The sequence below is a fragment of the Calonectris borealis genome, chromosome 5 (assembly GCF_964195595.1).
Source record: "Calonectris borealis chromosome 5, bCalBor7.hap1.2, whole genome shotgun sequence".
Lineage (NCBI taxonomy): Eukaryota > Metazoa > Chordata > Aves > Procellariiformes > Procellariidae > Calonectris > Calonectris borealis.
The window spans coordinates 38,108,139-38,126,345 of NC_134316.1; the positions used below are offsets into that span (position 1 = coordinate 38,108,139).

The following is an 18,207-nucleotide window of genomic DNA, read 5'->3' on the forward strand; positions in this document are numbered from 1 at the left end:
TTGTCCGCTTGGTTGTGTTAAGCAGTTGCATAAAAGCTATTATAGTCTCTGCAAAAAGACTATCTTAATAGTTGTTCTGGGAGTGGCAACATTGAATTTAAACACTGGTAAAAACTTCAATATGATGGCTATTCACAACCAGAGCATGAAGCTGAAGTTATGTCTAAACTACCTGATCAGACTATGTCATGTTCATCTTTACACTCTGGTAATAGCCTTTTCAGTGTATATCTAGCTTATGATGCAGTGATATGCAGCTCCTAATACAGGCAGTATTCAACAGGATGCATCCTTGTACAGGGTTCATGCCGCATGCCACAGTATCCATTACCACTTGTTTTTTCTTTTGTTAGGACTGTGCGCTCAGCGCACTCCAGTCAGATTCAAGCCTATATACCACTCAAATCTGCCTTGCAGAGGTTGCAGTCTAATTCAGGTATAAAGTGAGCAAGTTAGGGATTGATGCAAACAGAAGATTATTGGAAATAATGACAGTAATTGAAAGGAGTTATGATGAGGAAAAGACGTCACTAGGAGTTTTAAGAGCTGGTCTGAGATTCCAGACGCAGGGTGTGCGGTGATCTAAAGGCAGGTGCAAAGCTGAAAATGGAAGGGATCAAAGAAAAGGGATGTGCTTGTAAGCAAAGCAGTAAGATCAGGAGATGGAAGAAGAATGGGTGCAAGGAAAGAGGGCAGATACAATGTGACTGGAGCACTGTGCAGGCAAATGACCTGAGGCATGGTATTTTGGATGGAGTGTGGCATGGAAAGGAAACTCCTGCACAGTCCTCAAAATCAGCATTTTTTAAAGAGAAAGGACACTGCCTCTACCCACACTAAGGAACTTTGTCTATTATTACGGAAAAAGAATCAGAGCCCACATTAAAGTAAGGTGTGTAACCAGCAAAATCATAGCAGTCTGCAATTCAGTACAGAGCAGTGCAAAAGAAAAAAAAAACACACACCACCACACAACAAACAAAAACCCCACAAAACCAAACAAAAAAACCAAACAAAATCCCTGAAGTCATTTGGAATGAGCCCTCAAAGCAGGGTGGGCCCTTTAGTGCTTCGGGGCACCGAAGGAATAAAGCACCGACTTTCAGTCTCCCAGAGGTTGTTAGCAGGTGTTTTGCTTCGGGAGGGCTGTGTAGAAGATAGGAGTGAAGGTGTCGAACGGTAGTTAATATAGCTAGCAATAAGAAGTGTTGCTTCAACAATCTAGGGGAAAAAAGAAAATTATTAACTGTAAGTCAACTAGAGGTAAGAGTGCCCTTTGATTTTTAGAACCTATTGACTGCATAACTTTTGCAAATGGCTTTCTCACATGGAATTGTTTGGTTTTGAAATGAAGGTCTGTCTTTAAGAGTTAGGTAGAATAAGTCTCTTGATTAAAGGTTCCAGCTTACAAGGGATTTATTGAATGTATATAACTAGTGCAGCAGCCACGAGTACCAGTCCCCAGGGCTTGTACAAAATGCGCAGCTGTGAAGCTGCCAGCTGGAAAGAAACTCACTGTTCATTTTGTAATTACCTTTGGAATTGCCATTGTGAAAAGGAGTTTTTCAGTGCTGTTTTTTCCAGAACTCCTTTCTTTCATTTGACTGACTACAATCATGAAGTCATCTCGACAGCCTCCAAAGGTCAGCACAGAGGAGTATGAATAAGAGACCTTTAAGTGCTGCAGACAACAGAGAGTTTGAAAGAGTCATAATTCTGTAAAAGAAAAAAACGGCCACCTTAACCTAATATATTTGCTACTTACTGCAAGAATGCCAGATCTCCAGCAGTAATAGGCAGTACAGGTAATTGGCTCTATAGGTAACATCTGGCAGGGAAATCTTAAATGAGAATTGCATTTCTAGTTTTCTCCTAACTTGCTTGATGCCTCACTGCTTCAGAGCAATAGTCCAAACTTTGTTATATCCCAGATGATGGTATAAAGCACACACCACTGAGATTTTGCAAGATGTATGAGCATGTTTGCTGCCCATCAAAGAGGCAGTTAGCTGTTTCATGAAACCTTACCTTACACTGTAGCTGTAATTTTCCTTTGTTTATGTAGTGTTCTAACATAGCACTGACTTCCCTCATCTCTGACTTCTACAAATTAACTTCTGGATCCATTTGAAGTTAAAGACAAACTTTTAGTGACTTTAAGTGGACTCAGGGGAATGTCTTTCTGTGGGAGGTAAGTTATTTTTCTTAAACAGTGTTCCTCACCATACCATAGTGTTATAATCCAGTATGCTGATACCATCTTCATTTACAGCTATCCAGACAGGACAGTCTTCCAGTGAGGAAGGCAAAATAGGCTAGAGAGAAAGAAAATTATTAATTTAGATATCTCTTGACCACCACACAAAGATGTTTCTGACATAAATCTTGGGTTTTAAGGATAAAGTGAAGATGAGAGAGAATCCTATAGGCTTACTGGTCTGATCTGGTTTGATTTTTAAGAGGACTTCTCTCAAAATCTCGAATAACATTTTCAAATTTACATAGAATTTTGGGACTAGTGGCACAAGAGATGTAATGATAACGAAGGCTTTGAGATTAATTAAATTCCATCAGTGTAGTTAAAATGGAAGGAAATGCTAGGGCAGAGCAATAAAATGGCAGTTCCGCTCTGCTCTGGTTCTTACACTACTCCCATCAACTAGTCAGGCAGCGAAGCCTGTTGGTTTCTAGAATACCAGTGCACCCAGTACCATTACATCAATGCAATTTTCTTTCTTACAGATTTTGACAAATGTGCATCAATTATCTGTTAAAGATGAGTTATGTGTTGTTATGGCTAATGACATGAATCTTTCCTGGGAATCTGCTATTATGTGGCTAATGCCATAGGCTTTGCTGTTTAACTACTGAAAAGTTATAAAGTATGTTAATCATCAGAAATATCAACATTATTTAAACTCTGGGTGGAACTATTCTATATTCTGATTCTTCAGTGTCATAACTTCAAATACCAGTAACCTCTTCTGCTTTTGCTGCTGACAGTGGAAATAATTGTCTTTTTGAAAACTTCTTGTATATTTACTCAAGAGGTCCCTTTCATCCTTAGACTTTATTCCATAACTATAGCAGCTTTGACTTCAAAGCAAGAGACATGTAACTATGAACAAGACCTATCTCAAGCTTTCAATAGAGGAGGTTTCTGCTGGGTTGCAGAAGATGGTTAATGCCAAAACAAGATTTCTCAGGCAGCCACTATGTGCTGAGACATTAATTAGTTTGGGCATGGGTAATAGGTACAGAGCTCTAGCCTGGGATGGGCTGAGGGATGATACAAGCTACAGGGAGAACAACTCCCTCCAGCTGTTCTTTGCTCGCCCGCTGATGCCTGTGAGCTGGCAGCTTACCCAATATGTTCTTTAGTTTTTCTTTTTCTGCAACAGGACATAGCAGTGCTTGCCCCCTTTCGTGTGGCAAGGAAAGCAGCCAACTCTGTGTCAAGCAGAGAACAGGACTGAAATACCCATTTTCCTTTTAGCTAGCATCAGCTGTCAGGTGTGATTTATGGGGGACTCTTCCCTTCCACCCCTCCCAGTGGTATGTAAATAGTGTTTTTTGAACTATCATTGCAGCCTTGATGACCAGGGAAATTCCTGCCTGAGAAAGTTTGGCAGGGTTTGTAAGGAGAGTTAGCACCCTGTATTATGAGCAACTGAGGCAGCCAGGGAATCTTCAGTATTTATTTACTGAACGCTAGCAACCCCTAGTGTTTAGAACATGTTTCTCTTCCTTCTTTCTAAGCCTATGTGGTACCAAACAGAGCTGTTTGTTCAGAACAGAATATTGTTCAGTTTTTCCCCTTCCTGAAGTGGAAGCATTTTCAACCCGTGTTACCAGAGATCATAGGTATATGTCTGCTCAGATAGTTCACTCTCAGGAACAGGAAAAAGTGTGCTCCAGTTACCTTAGCAGCAAATATTTTGGTTCCAAAGAGAGGCCATTTCCGGGCCACCGTCAAATAAATTCGAACGCATTCTGGTGGAGAGCATCCCTGCAGCACCATCCACTTCGTCGCCAGCCTGTCAGCCAGTTGCCTTTCAGAATCCAAGACACAAGACAGCACTATTTATTAATGTCTTCCAAGGAAAGGTGAGTAAAATTATAACGGTTAATAGATGTACCTCTCATTCCAAAAGGGCTGTTCTACACAGCACTACAGACAGGGCTGTTAGCACTGTCAGTTATGAGAGTTGTAAACCTGAGTTTATTTTAGCATTTTCTCTACTTCCACAATTATTTTACTACTAGTTATACTGTAATGCCCAGGAATCCCAGTCACATATAGGTTGCTCACTGGTGTATATATTGAACAACTGTAACTACAAACACTCAGGCAGCTGTCACAGTAAAATGCCCAACTTCTCTTCACATTCAATTATACTCTCACCTTCATCTTAACTTGTCTGTAGTATGCTCTATATGGAGTGGCAATATATATTAACTCACTCTTGATTTGGCTCACTAGGGATGGTTTGGCAGCTACCTGGCTACATACAGATGGAATTTACTTCCACAAAGGAGGTAATCCTGTTAGTTCCACCACTGCATCCCTAAGCAGCTTTGGAGAGATCCATGGCAGCATCTGAATTCTGTACTTGAGTACTTGAGATCTCTGCATTGTGTGAGAATTTCCAAGTCAGAACATCAAAAGGCCCTGCCAAAATATGTCCTACCAGAATTACTGCATGGCCTGAAGCAGCCCATATGTGCTGGCTTTATGGCTCATTGCAACTGTTAGGCATCTGGATTCAATTGACACTTGGGGGAAGGGTAGAACAAAAATTCAGAAACAATTCCTTTTAGGCTTACGTTAGAGTTTGTTGGAACTGAGATGCCTAATTCAGAAGTGAAAGGCTTAAACTTCTTGTGAGGGGAAAATTAGTTAGCGATTTGGCTCTTTCTATATGAGTTAACTGCTGTTTTCTTTTAAAGGAACCTTTTCCTGACACCTGTGTTTTGTTTAAGTTTCTACATCAAATAATATTGACAGGGCTTCTTGAAACTTCTTAAATATAAAGACAGAATTCTGCAAGTAAAATTTGCTTTCAGTGAAAAGTATAGTAGAGCAAACAATTTACCTGAGCTGTTCAGGAGTAATGTTTTGCTTGTAGCGTTTGGGGTAGAATTTATCTAAGACCTGGTGGAGAAGATGCTGCATTTTCGATTGTGATGTTCCCCCAGGACTTGAAGATCCTGGTCGATCCAAATCCCCATATTCCACCTAAGACAATGTTATAGTTTATAGTGCAACAGAACTATGGGGTTTTTAGTGCAGTAGAACATTCCGTGAATTCCCATACTGATAACTACTGTGTTTATTAGTCATGCAAAAAGACACCATTAGGCTGGGGAATTTTGTCTACAGCATTTACCACTGTAAATGCATACAACAGAGCAACAACTGAGGACGTGACTGCCCAAGGAATTCTTTACTGATCTAAGAAAGTGAAACAAGATCTTGGCCAGCTACTTGCTGTAGGGAGACACTTCTGTATAACTGCCAAGCTTTTGGGGTTTATTTTCAGTGGCCAATTAAAAGAACAGCCTATTTGTGAATAGTTTGGACAATGTTCCCAGCTTCTTCATCTCAGTTTACATTGCTTTAACAAATGCAACAATCAGTTTCAGCTCAGTGAGAAACTATTATCCTGCTTATCATGCCAACAACCCATACTGTGTGTTTTATGTGGTAAAATGCTAAATGCAAGCCTGGAGGTCTAATGGAGAATCCTACAAGATGCTCTTCCTGAGTAAGGGGCTATTGGCAGTGCAACAGGGAAAGTTTTTACTATTAAATGGAATTCTAGTAGTGATACTATTTCCATGTCTCTACTAAGGCACTACTTGGAGCAGTTCTGGGGATAGTCCTGCCTCACTGTTTTTTCCAATATTTTTCTTCAGAAGGAAACGAAAGGCACTCCTATAGCAAATTTACCTATAGCAAAAGGTGTTCTAACAATATATGTATGCTGGTATAATGTGTTTTGGCATGGTACACCTCAGACTGTATGTTTGATAAGAAAAACCACTTTTGATGTAAAAGATAGCTGCTTAGTCAAAGATATTCAGTGTACAGCTGAAGTTGCTGGAAGACAAAAGGGAGGATTTCTACCCATAGCCATACTCACCTGAGCCATCAGAGCCACCATTTCCAGAGCTAATTCCTTATTAACAGGAAACCTTCCATTGGCTATTTCATTGCTGACTTGGAAGGCCAGTAGCAACCGCTCCCGGTCTGTCTCACCTTTGGCCTGGCTCCGAAAATATAGCCTAAAAAGCAGAGAAGATTGTGAATTGAAAGTAGAGGTGGAAACTTTAATCAAGGTGAGTAAAAATAAAAGTGGGGTTTTTTTTCCCCTCCTTCTCCAAAGTGAACTTTGTGTATTGCAGGGGTACTGGTCAGAGATTTGGAAGCTGAGGTGCTTCCCTTATGAACAAGATCTAGGCAAGGAGGCTCAAAACATGCTTTCTAGCTTTGGAAGCCATTTGAATTCTAAGTGCCAGCCACTTCAAGACAGCCTTACTAAACACAGGTAAATCAGTGTCCATCTGTCCCCATCGAGCACAGACAGGCAATATTTAAGATATAGCCTTCTCTGCTTATCACAGAATACAGAACTGCCTCTGCTCTACACGTATAAACTTCTACATGACAGCCTCGTAGACTTGTTATTTTTGCCAGCTTTGTTTTGACCACTTACATTGATATTGTTATTGAAAAAGTCTTCAGTTTGCTTCAGCAGGAAATAAGAAACCCAATTTGCAGGCTTTATTTAAAAAATTGAAGAAGCATTCTTGTAAATCAAAGCTTCCTACTATTTTTTATTCCCTTCACACTTGCAACTTCTTTGACCTGGGATAGCAAGGTGACTAATGGGGGCTGATGACACCAGCTTGGGGAACGCTTCCCAGAACCATTCCTCATGCACACCCATTTACAGCCCACACCATCTGATTCAAATATTAATTTACAGCTGCATCTATGACTATATTTTCCACAATATGACACAAGATATTCATTCCAGTGGATCAGTTTGTTTATTTTTATGTCAATCTAAGATTAACACCACCATTAGGACCATAGTGACCTTACACATGTCTTATCAGAGTCCTTGGTGTTAGAACAGCCCAGCCTTGGAAAGACCTTATCAAAACATCCTTGCTGTGCAGTCTAGGCACATTCCAGTCCAATAAAATAATACTGCAAAGTTTCACTCCTGAAACATATACTGCCTTCTGGGTCAAAAGCAGTAACTTCTGCTTCCACCTCTATTATACCAACTAACAAAGTTCACAGAAATTTGTTTCCACCATGACAGTCAACAAAATCTTTGTATGTTCAATACAGAACTTTGTCTCTTCTTTGTTTTAGGGTGGCCTTTGTTTTGCCTGCAAACAGAATTCACATGCAGAAAGCCATTCCTTGTTCTCATATACAGCTCTCCACTCATTGTAATTCAGAATTCCTGTCTGTATTATAAATGATGAACTTGTTCCAGTTTTTGGTTTAGATCTTTGTCTCATATTTTCATTCTCTACTATCTCTTGTCATCTAACTTTTAACGTTTCTTTCTTTTATAGAGTCTGGGCACTGCTACTACATGTCTCCTCTACAGTTTGTGCCATTTAGAACATTGTTCTTGTATCTTTTTCATCTTTGTGATTCTTCGCTTAATTGCAAGTTTCAGCATATTCGTTTTCACTGGTGATTTTTCCCCCAAGTCTCTCTTCCTCTCACCTAACATGCATTATTTAATTATGTTTTAGGATCTAGGCAAATGAAATTGTGCCAAGTATGTCTTATTCTACTACAGCTAGTTCTTAACCCATTTTAAGTCTATTCTGCTACTGCAAAGTGTTTTGGGTTTTACCTCTAGGCCATATACCCTCTTTTACACATGTACCACACACAAAAGTGATCACATCTCATGTAGGATTTGAACGCATCTTAGCTAAAATAGTTTTGGCACTAACAGTACTATAAATAACTGGCCATCTACAGAGATATATCCAGTCTAGATATGTTTAATTAACAGCAGGAGTGAGGCCAACCAACAAAGCACAGTACCTGTTCTTATAGGTCAACTTCACAATTCTTGTACCACCTTCATATTTCCCGGGATGCAATTCTTTTAAGGCTTGTTCCCATTTAGAAATGACATCACAGATCTTTAAAAAATATCATGGAGAGAGGAGAGACAAACTGAGGTGAAATGTACAGTCAAAGCTTGAGGGGAAAGTAAGTGAAAAAAGTATCGTAGAACACAGAAGATAAAGAAATAGACTGGATCAGCATAAACACAACCGAAAGCGGCAAAACAATTATTTTTTCTATTACACAGTATGTAAAAATTAAAGCGTTTCAACTAAAAACTCCAGCTCTAATCTGCAGGGAGACACCTGTAAGTGAATTCTGGCCTGGTAGCAACTCTGTGGCTATGGCAATGTTGGCAAGTAGCAAGGCCCAGGAGAAGCAGATCTGCACAGTGAAACACCTGCTCCTAAGACTCTATGCCCACACTATATGAGTTTCAAAGGGTTTCCTTTTGGACTAGCTTTAGTCTGATGAAATGGCCTGAAAGCCCACTACTGTGTTGGATCACATCTTCATGTTTCACATAAAAAGAATCCATTTTAAGCTCTCTTAGGTTGCTCCTTAATGTGAATCAAAGCATGGTTAATAGGAATGATTGGTAGGTTCGCTTCAAAAGTGCCCTCTTGAGACAAACTAAAGCACTAACATATCTTCTGAATAGCAGCTGTCTACATGCTTGGCTAAACCAAACCTTTGGATGCGGATGTCCAAACTTTGGGAACATTTGGTCCTAGATTGCAACTTTAACTCAGACATATTTTTAGTAATAGCATGGTTAATCTCTTTGGTTCCATTCAGCTTCTCTTGGTTATTCCAGTCCTTCTACAAGTGGTCTAGTAAAGGCCCCTACTTCTCTTTTAATAGCATCTCAATAAAAGGAATGTGAACATAAGAAGCCACATGAAATACATAATCAGATACCCTAATTCTCTCTTAAGAAGCTATTGAGGTTGCCTTGGCAAGTAAATAATAACCAGTTAATAACCAGTAAAAGTGATGCCTTTGTCTCAACTCCTTCGTTTACTTTAATATCTCATCTCTCCAAATGGTGGTTCAATTAACAGCAAAGCTCCAGATTATCTGATCTATATCAGGCCATGAAAGCGAAGTATATAATTTGGCGCTGTCTGCGGTAGTTTCCTCTTCAAACCGTCTAATTTAAAGTTATTGGCATTTTCTCCGTCCGTTGCCCAATGTGAAATGTTACGCAGTGTAAAACTGAATGTTTATGTTCCTTATAGGTATCGGGGCCTCTTCAAAGTTGCCCCTACCACTATTCCTCCACCAATGCTGTACGACAAATTATTGTCCCAGATTTGTACCAAAATCTAATGTGTCTCATTCATGGCCGCTAGCCTGCTCACTTAAGGCAGTCATCCTCCTGCAACATGGGTAAAAATCTCCATATGAAAGACATGGATATTAATACTTTATCTGCTTTCCTTTTCCCTTGATCTGAGGCACTCCTCTCTTTTTCAAAGTGAAGGCATACTCAGTACAGCTTTCTCCCCTAAGTACACTCATCAACAATGAAAGCCTGAGTTATCTGGAGATAGCAAAGAGATACTTCATAATCCAATAGATGAGATTTATATAGACATGCCAAGAGACTCACAGCCTAACATAAATTTGTCTCAATTAGGAGTGTCACATTTGATGTTAGTTGTGATATCTGATCATGCTAGCTAGCTCAGTCATGTTTTAATTTTGTAGTCAAGACAAATTAAACTTTAAGATGTGCTAAAATCTCAGTTAAAGACTTTTTAAAAATTGACCAATTTATCATGTATTAAAACAGAACGTGCTTTGTCTTAACTAGTATCTCAGACTAGACTGAGCTAATTATAGAATCATAGAATCATTTAGTTTGGAAAAGACCTTTAAGATCATCAAGTCCAACCGTAAATCTAACACTGCCAAGTCCACCACTAAACCATGCCCCTAAGCACCACGTCTACATGTCTTTTAAATACTTCCAGGGATGGTGACTCCACTACTTCCCTGGGCAGCCTGTTCCAATGCTTGATAACCCTTTCAGTGAAGAAATTTTTCCTAATATCCAATCTAAACCTCCCCTGGCGCAACTTGAGGCCATTTCCTCTCGTCCTATCGCTTGTTACTTGGGAGAAGAGACCAACACCCACCTCACTACAACCTCCTTCCAGGTAGTTGTAGAGAGTGATAAGGTCTCCCCTCAGCCTCCTTTTCTCCAGGTTAAACTACCCCAGTTCCCTCAGCTGCTCCTCGTAAGACTTGTGCTCCAGGCCCTTCACCAGCTTCATTGCCTTTCTCTGGACACGCTGCAGCACCTCAATGTCCTTCTTGTAGTGAGGGGCCCAAAACCAAACACAGCATTCGAGGTGCGGCCTCACCAGTGCCAAGTACAGGGGCACGATCACCTCCCTGCTCCTGCTGGCCACACTATTTCTGATACAGGCCAGGATGCTATTGGCCTTCTTGGCCACTGGGGCACACTGCCGGCTCATGTTCAGCCAGCTGTCAACCAACATCCCCAGGTCCTTTTCTGCTGGGCAGCTTTCCAGACACTCTTCCCCAAGCCTGCAGCATTGCATGGGGTTGTTGTGACTCACGTGCAGGAATTAATATCTCATCTCTGAATAGTAATCTAGATAGACAATATCCAAGTGTATTTGATCTTGCTGCATTAAGAAAAATTTATTAGCCATTTAGCAGCTCTTCAAAGATGTATGCCGAATGTAGCAGAGGGAAAAAAAAAAAACCTTCATGTTGCCCTGCAGACAATGTTCCAAATTCCTGCCAGAAGGATCATCTGTGAACAGAGAAAATCCCATGTGGGATGGCTTCCTCATTCCTGTCTCCTGGTTCAGTCGCTGGATGAATTCATCAACTGTTGAGGAACCATCAAAACCTACAACCTGCAATGAAAGAGGAACTAATTGAGGATAACTTTCAAGAAACATGACATTGATGGTTATCACAACTAATGAAGCCTGGTTTCCTACAGATTGGTGTCTCATGATTGACTGCCAGCTCCATAACTGCACTTGCATATTGTCTCCTTTCACATTGCATTTCTAGTACTGAGGCACTTATGACATCTCTCCCTTTTCCCCAGCTACCTTTTCTTCTTAAGATCTGTAGAGCTGGGGCTGGATTCCTTTCATTTTCTCAGGAAAAATGGCTAAAATGGCAAGGAGGAGAAATAGCATCCATCTCCCATTATCTGAATGTATAAACACCATGGTGCCACCCACCCACATGAAGGAGGCAGGTTATGGTGCAGTCCTCTAGTGCCCGGAAGAAGGCAGCTGCGGTGGCTCACCTGGTAGGTTCCGTTCATGAAGTGCACTGGAATGCTGAAGGGGAGTGAGTGGTGGTAGGGATTTCTCAGCAGAATGGACACAATCTCCATCCGGGAGGGCTTGGCTTCCCGCTCGCCAGTCTGCACAGTGCGGTCTACTGATCTCTGGCAGTAGATGGCATACTTGCCTATTTCACTCCTAGGCAAAGAGGTGGAGATAAGCCACAAACATGCTTTAAATGCCATGTCCTCTTCCATTTCCTATGCCATGACTAGAGGCATTCCTCCCTCAGGCTTTTACTCAAGCAAAGATACACCTCTGTGCAGATATCCTAGTTCATCTCAACAGACTAACAGCTCAAGTGAAAAGCTACAACACAAACGTGAGCTCTAAGGATCTGTAAAATTAAGGTAGACAATAGACTCTCTGGGAAGCGCAAGAGTATTCCCTGCTCCTAGATGGACTGGACATAGTACAGGAATATCCTCTGTTGCCATCATAGTATCCTTTAAACCAAGACCAATTCACCCTCAAACTCGCTGTCATGCCAGCAGAATTTAGTTACTATCATGTCAAGTCCTGATAAGTATTAAAAGTTGTAATGCATTAGTCTCACTTACAGGATTACATAAATTGTGTTTATCAATTTACATGGTTATACAAATAATAAGTTTCCGTGTATTAAGCCTATCTGCCAATCAAGAGACTCGACAGAGATTCAAAGCAGGCTCGGATTTGGTGATAGTTCAATACAGTATAGGGACAGTTACTAATATGATCAGTTTACTGTCTACTGAGGAGAGTGCTCCATTGAACAGCACCAAAAGGTTGTGTGTGTCTCTAAAGCCAGACAGGAACAGTCAATTACTCCTTTTGCAAAAATGTTAAGAATGTATATACTGAATAAGTTCTGAAATTGAAGGATTTGTATGGATTTATAACTGTCCTATCACTTTGCAGAGGAAACTAATTCCATTCAAGATGCCTTCAGGAGCTCAGTACATGATTAAATCCCCAGTTAAATCCCTGCAAGCAACATGGAAGTCAGGAGCTCTGGCTTTTCACTGTAGCAATATATTGCTCACCTCCCCAGTAACACGTTTGAACAATTTTCAAATGGAGAGTCTTGCTTCAACAAAAAAGTGTTGTGTCTGGCTTCCAAACGCTCCTGAGCCCTGTGTCTTCTAACCTAGAACTGTGCCCCACTTTCCTTCCTCTCAGAGATTGAATATGTACTTTAAGGTCACCTTTCATGAAAAACAATACCTAGAATGAAGATCTAGTGTAAATCTAGACCATAGGCATTATGCAGGGTAAACATTCTAGTGTCTTGTTTGCTGTCTGAAACAGGGAAAGCATATGTATTTAGCTGCTCAAGAGACAGCCATACCTGCTCCACCTAAAGAGACGTAAGTATTCCTAAAGCTAGGCAGAAGGAGCTAAGCTAAGTCTCATTTAGCAGCTGCTCTAAATCTAATCTAAACTACAGATGAATATAAGCACAGTTTGCTGTAATTTCTGTGTTTCTTGCCCTAATAATTGTTTCATAGCTGGATTGAATAAATACATTTCCTCTTTGCTTCTGCTTAAAGTTTATTTGTTGATAAACGTACTTTGGGGCTAAGAACATGGCAGACCATCAGCACAGTAATGCTTGAAACAGATGCATTAAATCAGTTTCACAAAGCCCAGCACATCCTTATGAAATTCAGTAGTCCCTAACAGTAGAGCAGCTCCACTATTGAGTTGAATGGGCCAGTTTGGGAGCTGCAATGCACAAGTCTGAAGAGATGGTTTCTAATACCAGAAGATCCCCAACGTTGCCTTAGCCAATGGAGAGAGAGCCTGAACATCGAGGAGTGCCCGATATCTGTATTTTTGCTTCTGAGAAGAAATAGCAAATGTGAGGCATGAACACTGGAGAACAACTTACTGCTGCTACAGTAGATCTTGCACTGTTTTCTTATAGAGGAAAGTGTTACACACTAACAGAAAACAGTGCTAGTATATATTTCAGGTTTGTTAATATTTTCCTAACTTTTTATGGTTCCCTGAGTTGTTCTCTGCCTCAGTTTTGTTCTGTCAGTATGCCTACTAACCTAACAGCAGAATATAATCACCTAAAATTCTATAATTCATTTTAAATAATTACTTTGGTCTGTCTTTATATCAATAAAAGAAAGTAGCTACATCAGCAAAAAAACCTCCCTATATAGCTCCAGTTATATCTGCAAAAAGTTCTTTTGCTAGTAAAGGTCACTTAGTTTTGTGAACTATCTTAATATAAGTGACAAATTAACGTGAATGATGAAGCAGGGCAGCTTGAACCTTCTGTTCCCTCCCTCAACTTATTTTTGCAAGTGTGAGTCACAGAATTGCTTCCATCTTTATCAGTAAGTGGATGCAAAAGGCAGTCAGCTTTGCAGAAGAAAATGCTGTTGCAGTCTTTACCTGGGGTCTGCATGTCGCTGCAAGTGCTGTTTGATGTACCAGAGGAAGTGATGTTGAGGCAGGAATAGAGGAGCGCACAAAGCCAGGAGTTGCCAGCACTGTGAACATAAAACTGGACATCATTCTTGTTCTGTACTTCTTGCCTGTTGTCTTTCATAGAATACTGTAACCAAAATGTTGGATAGTGACCAGTGCTTTTGGGAGTGACCGTTTTTCGGCATGTAGTTCAAGATGCTTCAAAGGAAAGTGATGATCAGAGGACAGGCTGCTCTTCAATATCTCAGCCTGGACTCTAAGAAGAGGTGTTCTAAATGTTTGGCCACTTTTGAAAATATTGATTAACGTAACCAAAGCCGAGTGAATTATTAAGACTTAAATTAATACTTTTTTCCTATTTGCAACTGCAAATCATAACAAAGAATACACTGGGGAATTTTGTTTCAAATTAGACCCATTATTCTTCAACCAGATTTTATTTTCTCATTTGAGCTGGGAATATTATAATCAAGTATCTACATTCATGTTGTAACTTATTAATTTGATCTCCCAATAATTATAGTGCAAAAATCAGATCTCGTGCTTGATAGTAATATTCATGATTTGCATGCTGTTGATAAACTAAAATGGAAAACAAAATTAATACCATGTGGCAATTATAGCTAGCCAACACAAGCTATTAATTTTGATTTTGAGTATGGTCTGAATAGACCATGTGCAACTGGTAAATGGTTAAATTGAAACTAAAATTTATTTTGCAAGTAGTTACATTCTCAATGTTTTTCTTCGCACATCAGTGCCGAGATTCTCTTTTCTCCAGCACACCTTTAGCATTTGCACAATTTTATGACAACCAGTCCCATTGCTAATTATTAAAAACATGGAATGAAATAGAAACTATTTTCAGAGTGGAAGTGACAAAAGAGGAACTGACCTGAATGACTGAGTGGTTCTGGGGCTGTCGGCAGCTGGTCTGTTTAACTAGCTGACAGTAAATTTCATTCTGCAGCTCAGTATGTGTCAAGCAGACCTGCAGTGCTGTCTGGGCAAGTGACACATGGTAATCTATAGAGGGTGCCTCCACAGGGACATTGATGAACAGCTGACAGGACTGTAAAAGGGTGGAAGTTAGTCAATGCCATGAATACAGCGACTATTCTCTGGTACTTTCCAGGACAGGTTCCCCAGATGTATTACAGACAATTAATGAATTCTTCTAAACAACCCTGAAAGACGGGAGGAGAATAAATACTTAACTCCTATCCCTCCCCTCTTTAGTTGCGGCAACTAGAAAATTCACTCAACCTCCTCAAACCTGAGGAGCTCACAAGTCAGCAAGAGAATCAAGGGGAAAGCGTGGTTCCTGCCTTCCATGCCTGTGCTTTACCTTGCTAAGACTGTCCAGTCTTACTGCTGATCTTACACTGGTAGAGTTGAAGAATCAAATCTCCAATGGCTTCACTATTGGTCTTACTGATACAACTGAGTTTGCCAGTAAATTGCTTCCGTTTCCTTCAATCCAACTGTTGGAAAGAGGAAGATAAGGCTAACTTTGAAGCATAAAGCCTGTGGGGGACATTGCTCGTAAACCCAGATTCCCTACAAGCAAAAGTTAAACTTCCAGAGAATATATGACACCTAATATCTGACTGTCCTATTGTAATTAAATGACCCATCAGGCCTGTCTAAAGCAACCAGTGGTATCAGTAAATATTGTGACAAACAACATGACCAAACGATGTTGTTGCCCCAGCAACAGAGAAAAGTAACAGAAAACCATGCAATGTCCCTTTAAATACCTTAAAAAGTTTCAGAGCTTCAGTCTGTAGAGCCTCCGATGGCAGAGTGGTGAGGGATGTGTGTAACCCATCTTTACTGTAGCACAACATAGGATGTTTCCACAGAGGAGAATCTGAGGTATTAGACGGGCAAAAACATACAGTGTCAGAAAGAGAGATAACAGTGCCCACATTGAAAAGGAGCCTTGCTGAACTGGCAAAGCACCCGAGGAAGTAGCACTGCTCTAGGCCACATTTATCTTTGGTGCCACTTCATTGATTTCAGCAAAGCCTGCCATGAACAAGGAGTCACCAGCAGCATTAGCCATCAGCAGAAAGAAGAATTGCCACCCTCAATCCTGGTATGTCAGAGCTTCTCATCAGCTGGATTCTGGTGAGAAACTGCTCAGCTGTGTGTTCAAATAAGAGACACAAACTCTGCCAGGGCAGCCGCCTGCAATGGGGGTCTTTGTTAGTGCAAGTCACTATTCAACAGTAAGCAAGGTTCACATATAGGTCTAGGAATATGTGAGTGTGCAGGAAAAGAGTATTAAGCATGAACGCATATGTTAATATACATGTGAGAACATGGTGCATAAACATACATGAATGAGCAAGTATCAAAGATGAGGAGGAACAGACAAGCGTGGATGTATGTCTGAGGGTTTATACATGCAGACAGAGGAACAGATGTGAAGGCAAGCGTGTGTGAGTATATTTAGAGAGAGCATGCATTTGTATGGTCAAGATTCCCATTTCCCAAGGAAAGGAAAATCAGGACCAACAATAAGAGGAAAAATTAAAGCTCCAGTTCTTTATTTTAATTTGAATTAACATTACAGAAGTTTCAGATGCTTTGATAAATGATGTGATGATGTGACGGACTTATCTAGTTTCACTACAATGCCTGTATCCTCTCTGGAGATGCTACTGTGGAACTATGGGAGAAGGACACTATATCATATCCTGTTCTGCTGAGAATCCCCTTCCCTCACCTTTGGCTGGATTAAAACTGAGAATTGAAATTACCCTTCCTTATGCTTTGCTACCATGGAAAAAAGTTTGTGGTTTCTACTTACTAGGGTCTCCCTCTGCATCCAATAGTTTTCCAATGAGTTGTTCATATGATGTGCCCACTGTGGCATTACTGCTACCAGCCGCTACGGTCAGATGGTACAGCCAGGTATTCTAGGCATAAGGATGAGAACAATTCAGATGAGGGTCAATTCAGACCTTGTTTTCTACAAACAGGTTCAGTCTGTATGCCCCATTTGTTTGCTCTCCAAAAAGACTGCCTTTTATACCTTCTCCTGTTTGGTGCGAATGAGTAAGTATGTGGGACTCTGGTCCTGTGGGTGAATCACCAGTGTACAGTGGGATGAGAGAAGACCTCCACCAGTGGCTTCATAATCTTCGTCAGAGTCGCAGGAACGGTCTACTTCTTCCACTTTGGACTCACGCAAAGACAGATGCCCTAGGGGACACTATAAGGAGAGGAAGCAAGTTAGATAAGTATAGCTAATCTCCCACTATGGACAGGGAACACTGGGAAAGAAAGCCCAGGTCAAAATGTTAGCAGTTCTGTAAAATGTAAGGAATAAACTACAATTCAGTGTTTAACTAATGTAATTATATAATCTTGCATTTCTATAGAATGTCTTCTCTTTCATCAACTGAAGTACTTACAAACTGTGTTACTACTTTTATTATTTTTCTTGGGAGAGCATCTACAGGTCAGAATGAGAATATGCAAATAAAAAGATGGCCTTTCCCATAAGGTTCTGTTTTCTTCCCATTACACTTGTCAGTGTTTACATCATTGGTTGTGCAAGGCAGGATGTGTTTTCTGATGGTCAGTTGCTCAGTATCTTGAGCCACTGCTTTCTGATCCTGGTCAGACTTTCTGCCTGCTACTGGAAAATAAGTACTTTTAAAATTACATAAATAGGTAGATTCAGACAAGCAGAGGGTATCTGCTGTGCTAACTCTGGAGGTCAATCCCAAGTACGAATCACAGTATTCCTTGATATTCTAAAACTTTGTCACCAAGACAAAGTAATGGACCATTGGGCCAAGCTTCCAGAAATGGAAGTACGTTACGCTGATTAAATTACCTCCCTCTTCCTATATTGTTGTTGCTACTTATTTTTATGACAGTATGCAGAATATATCAACTGCTGTATAAAAGTCCGTTCTAAAGCCTTCACAAGACCAAATGGAGAAAGCAAGAAACAAGAAAGAGCAGTTAACTTGCCTTTTAAGTCTCTTGTCATTTTAGCTTTTTAAAAAAAAAAAAAAATCAGAGAAAATATTCATTCTCTTTGTGGAGCAGATGCTGTTAGAAGGGGAGAAGTACAACCAAGGAAGAGCTTGAAGCATGAGAGACAGAAGCAGTAAAAGAAAAGAAAGCATCCTGAGAAACGGGAAAGGAGGGGTTCAGGAACAAAAGGGGGAAAGGAATTACCTTATCTTCATGATTTCGATAGTAGTAGAAAGTTTTTCCAATCAGTGCACACCAGACCAGCTTAGAGTGACCATGCTTGACCTATAAGGAGGACAAAGAAATACATGTTTTTAACATCAG

At 40.4% G+C, this 18,207-nt stretch overlaps 1 protein-coding gene across 1 annotated transcript in view; it reads right to left on the minus strand.

Annotated features, from left to right (window-relative positions):
- The window catches only part of PLEKHH1 (pleckstrin homology, MyTH4 and FERM domain containing H1), a 45,524-nt gene continuing 27,317 nt past the window's right edge, over positions 1-18,207 (minus strand). The window contains exons 14-28 of the mRNA XM_075151886.1: positions 18,088-18,168; positions 16,928-17,107; positions 16,703-16,811; positions 15,645-15,757; positions 14,780-14,956; positions 13,849-13,946; positions 11,418-11,595; positions 10,855-11,010; positions 8,087-8,187; positions 6,147-6,288; positions 5,097-5,239; positions 3,923-4,052; positions 2,229-2,315; positions 1,535-1,681; positions 1-1,221 (exon numbers count right to left, since the gene is read on the minus strand). Of these exons, the coding sequence (XP_075007987.1) occupies positions 1,045-1,221; positions 1,535-1,681; positions 2,229-2,315; positions 3,923-4,052; positions 5,097-5,239; positions 6,147-6,288; positions 8,087-8,187; positions 10,855-11,010; positions 11,418-11,595; positions 13,849-13,946; positions 14,780-14,956; positions 15,645-15,757; positions 16,703-16,811; positions 16,928-17,107; positions 18,088-18,168 (2,019 nt within the window). The 3' untranslated portion in view covers positions 1-1,044. The remainder of the gene's footprint in view (positions 1,222-1,534; positions 1,682-2,228; positions 2,316-3,922; positions 4,053-5,096; positions 5,240-6,146; positions 6,289-8,086; positions 8,188-10,854; positions 11,011-11,417; positions 11,596-13,848; positions 13,947-14,779; positions 14,957-15,644; positions 15,758-16,702; positions 16,812-16,927; positions 17,108-18,087; positions 18,169-18,207) is intronic.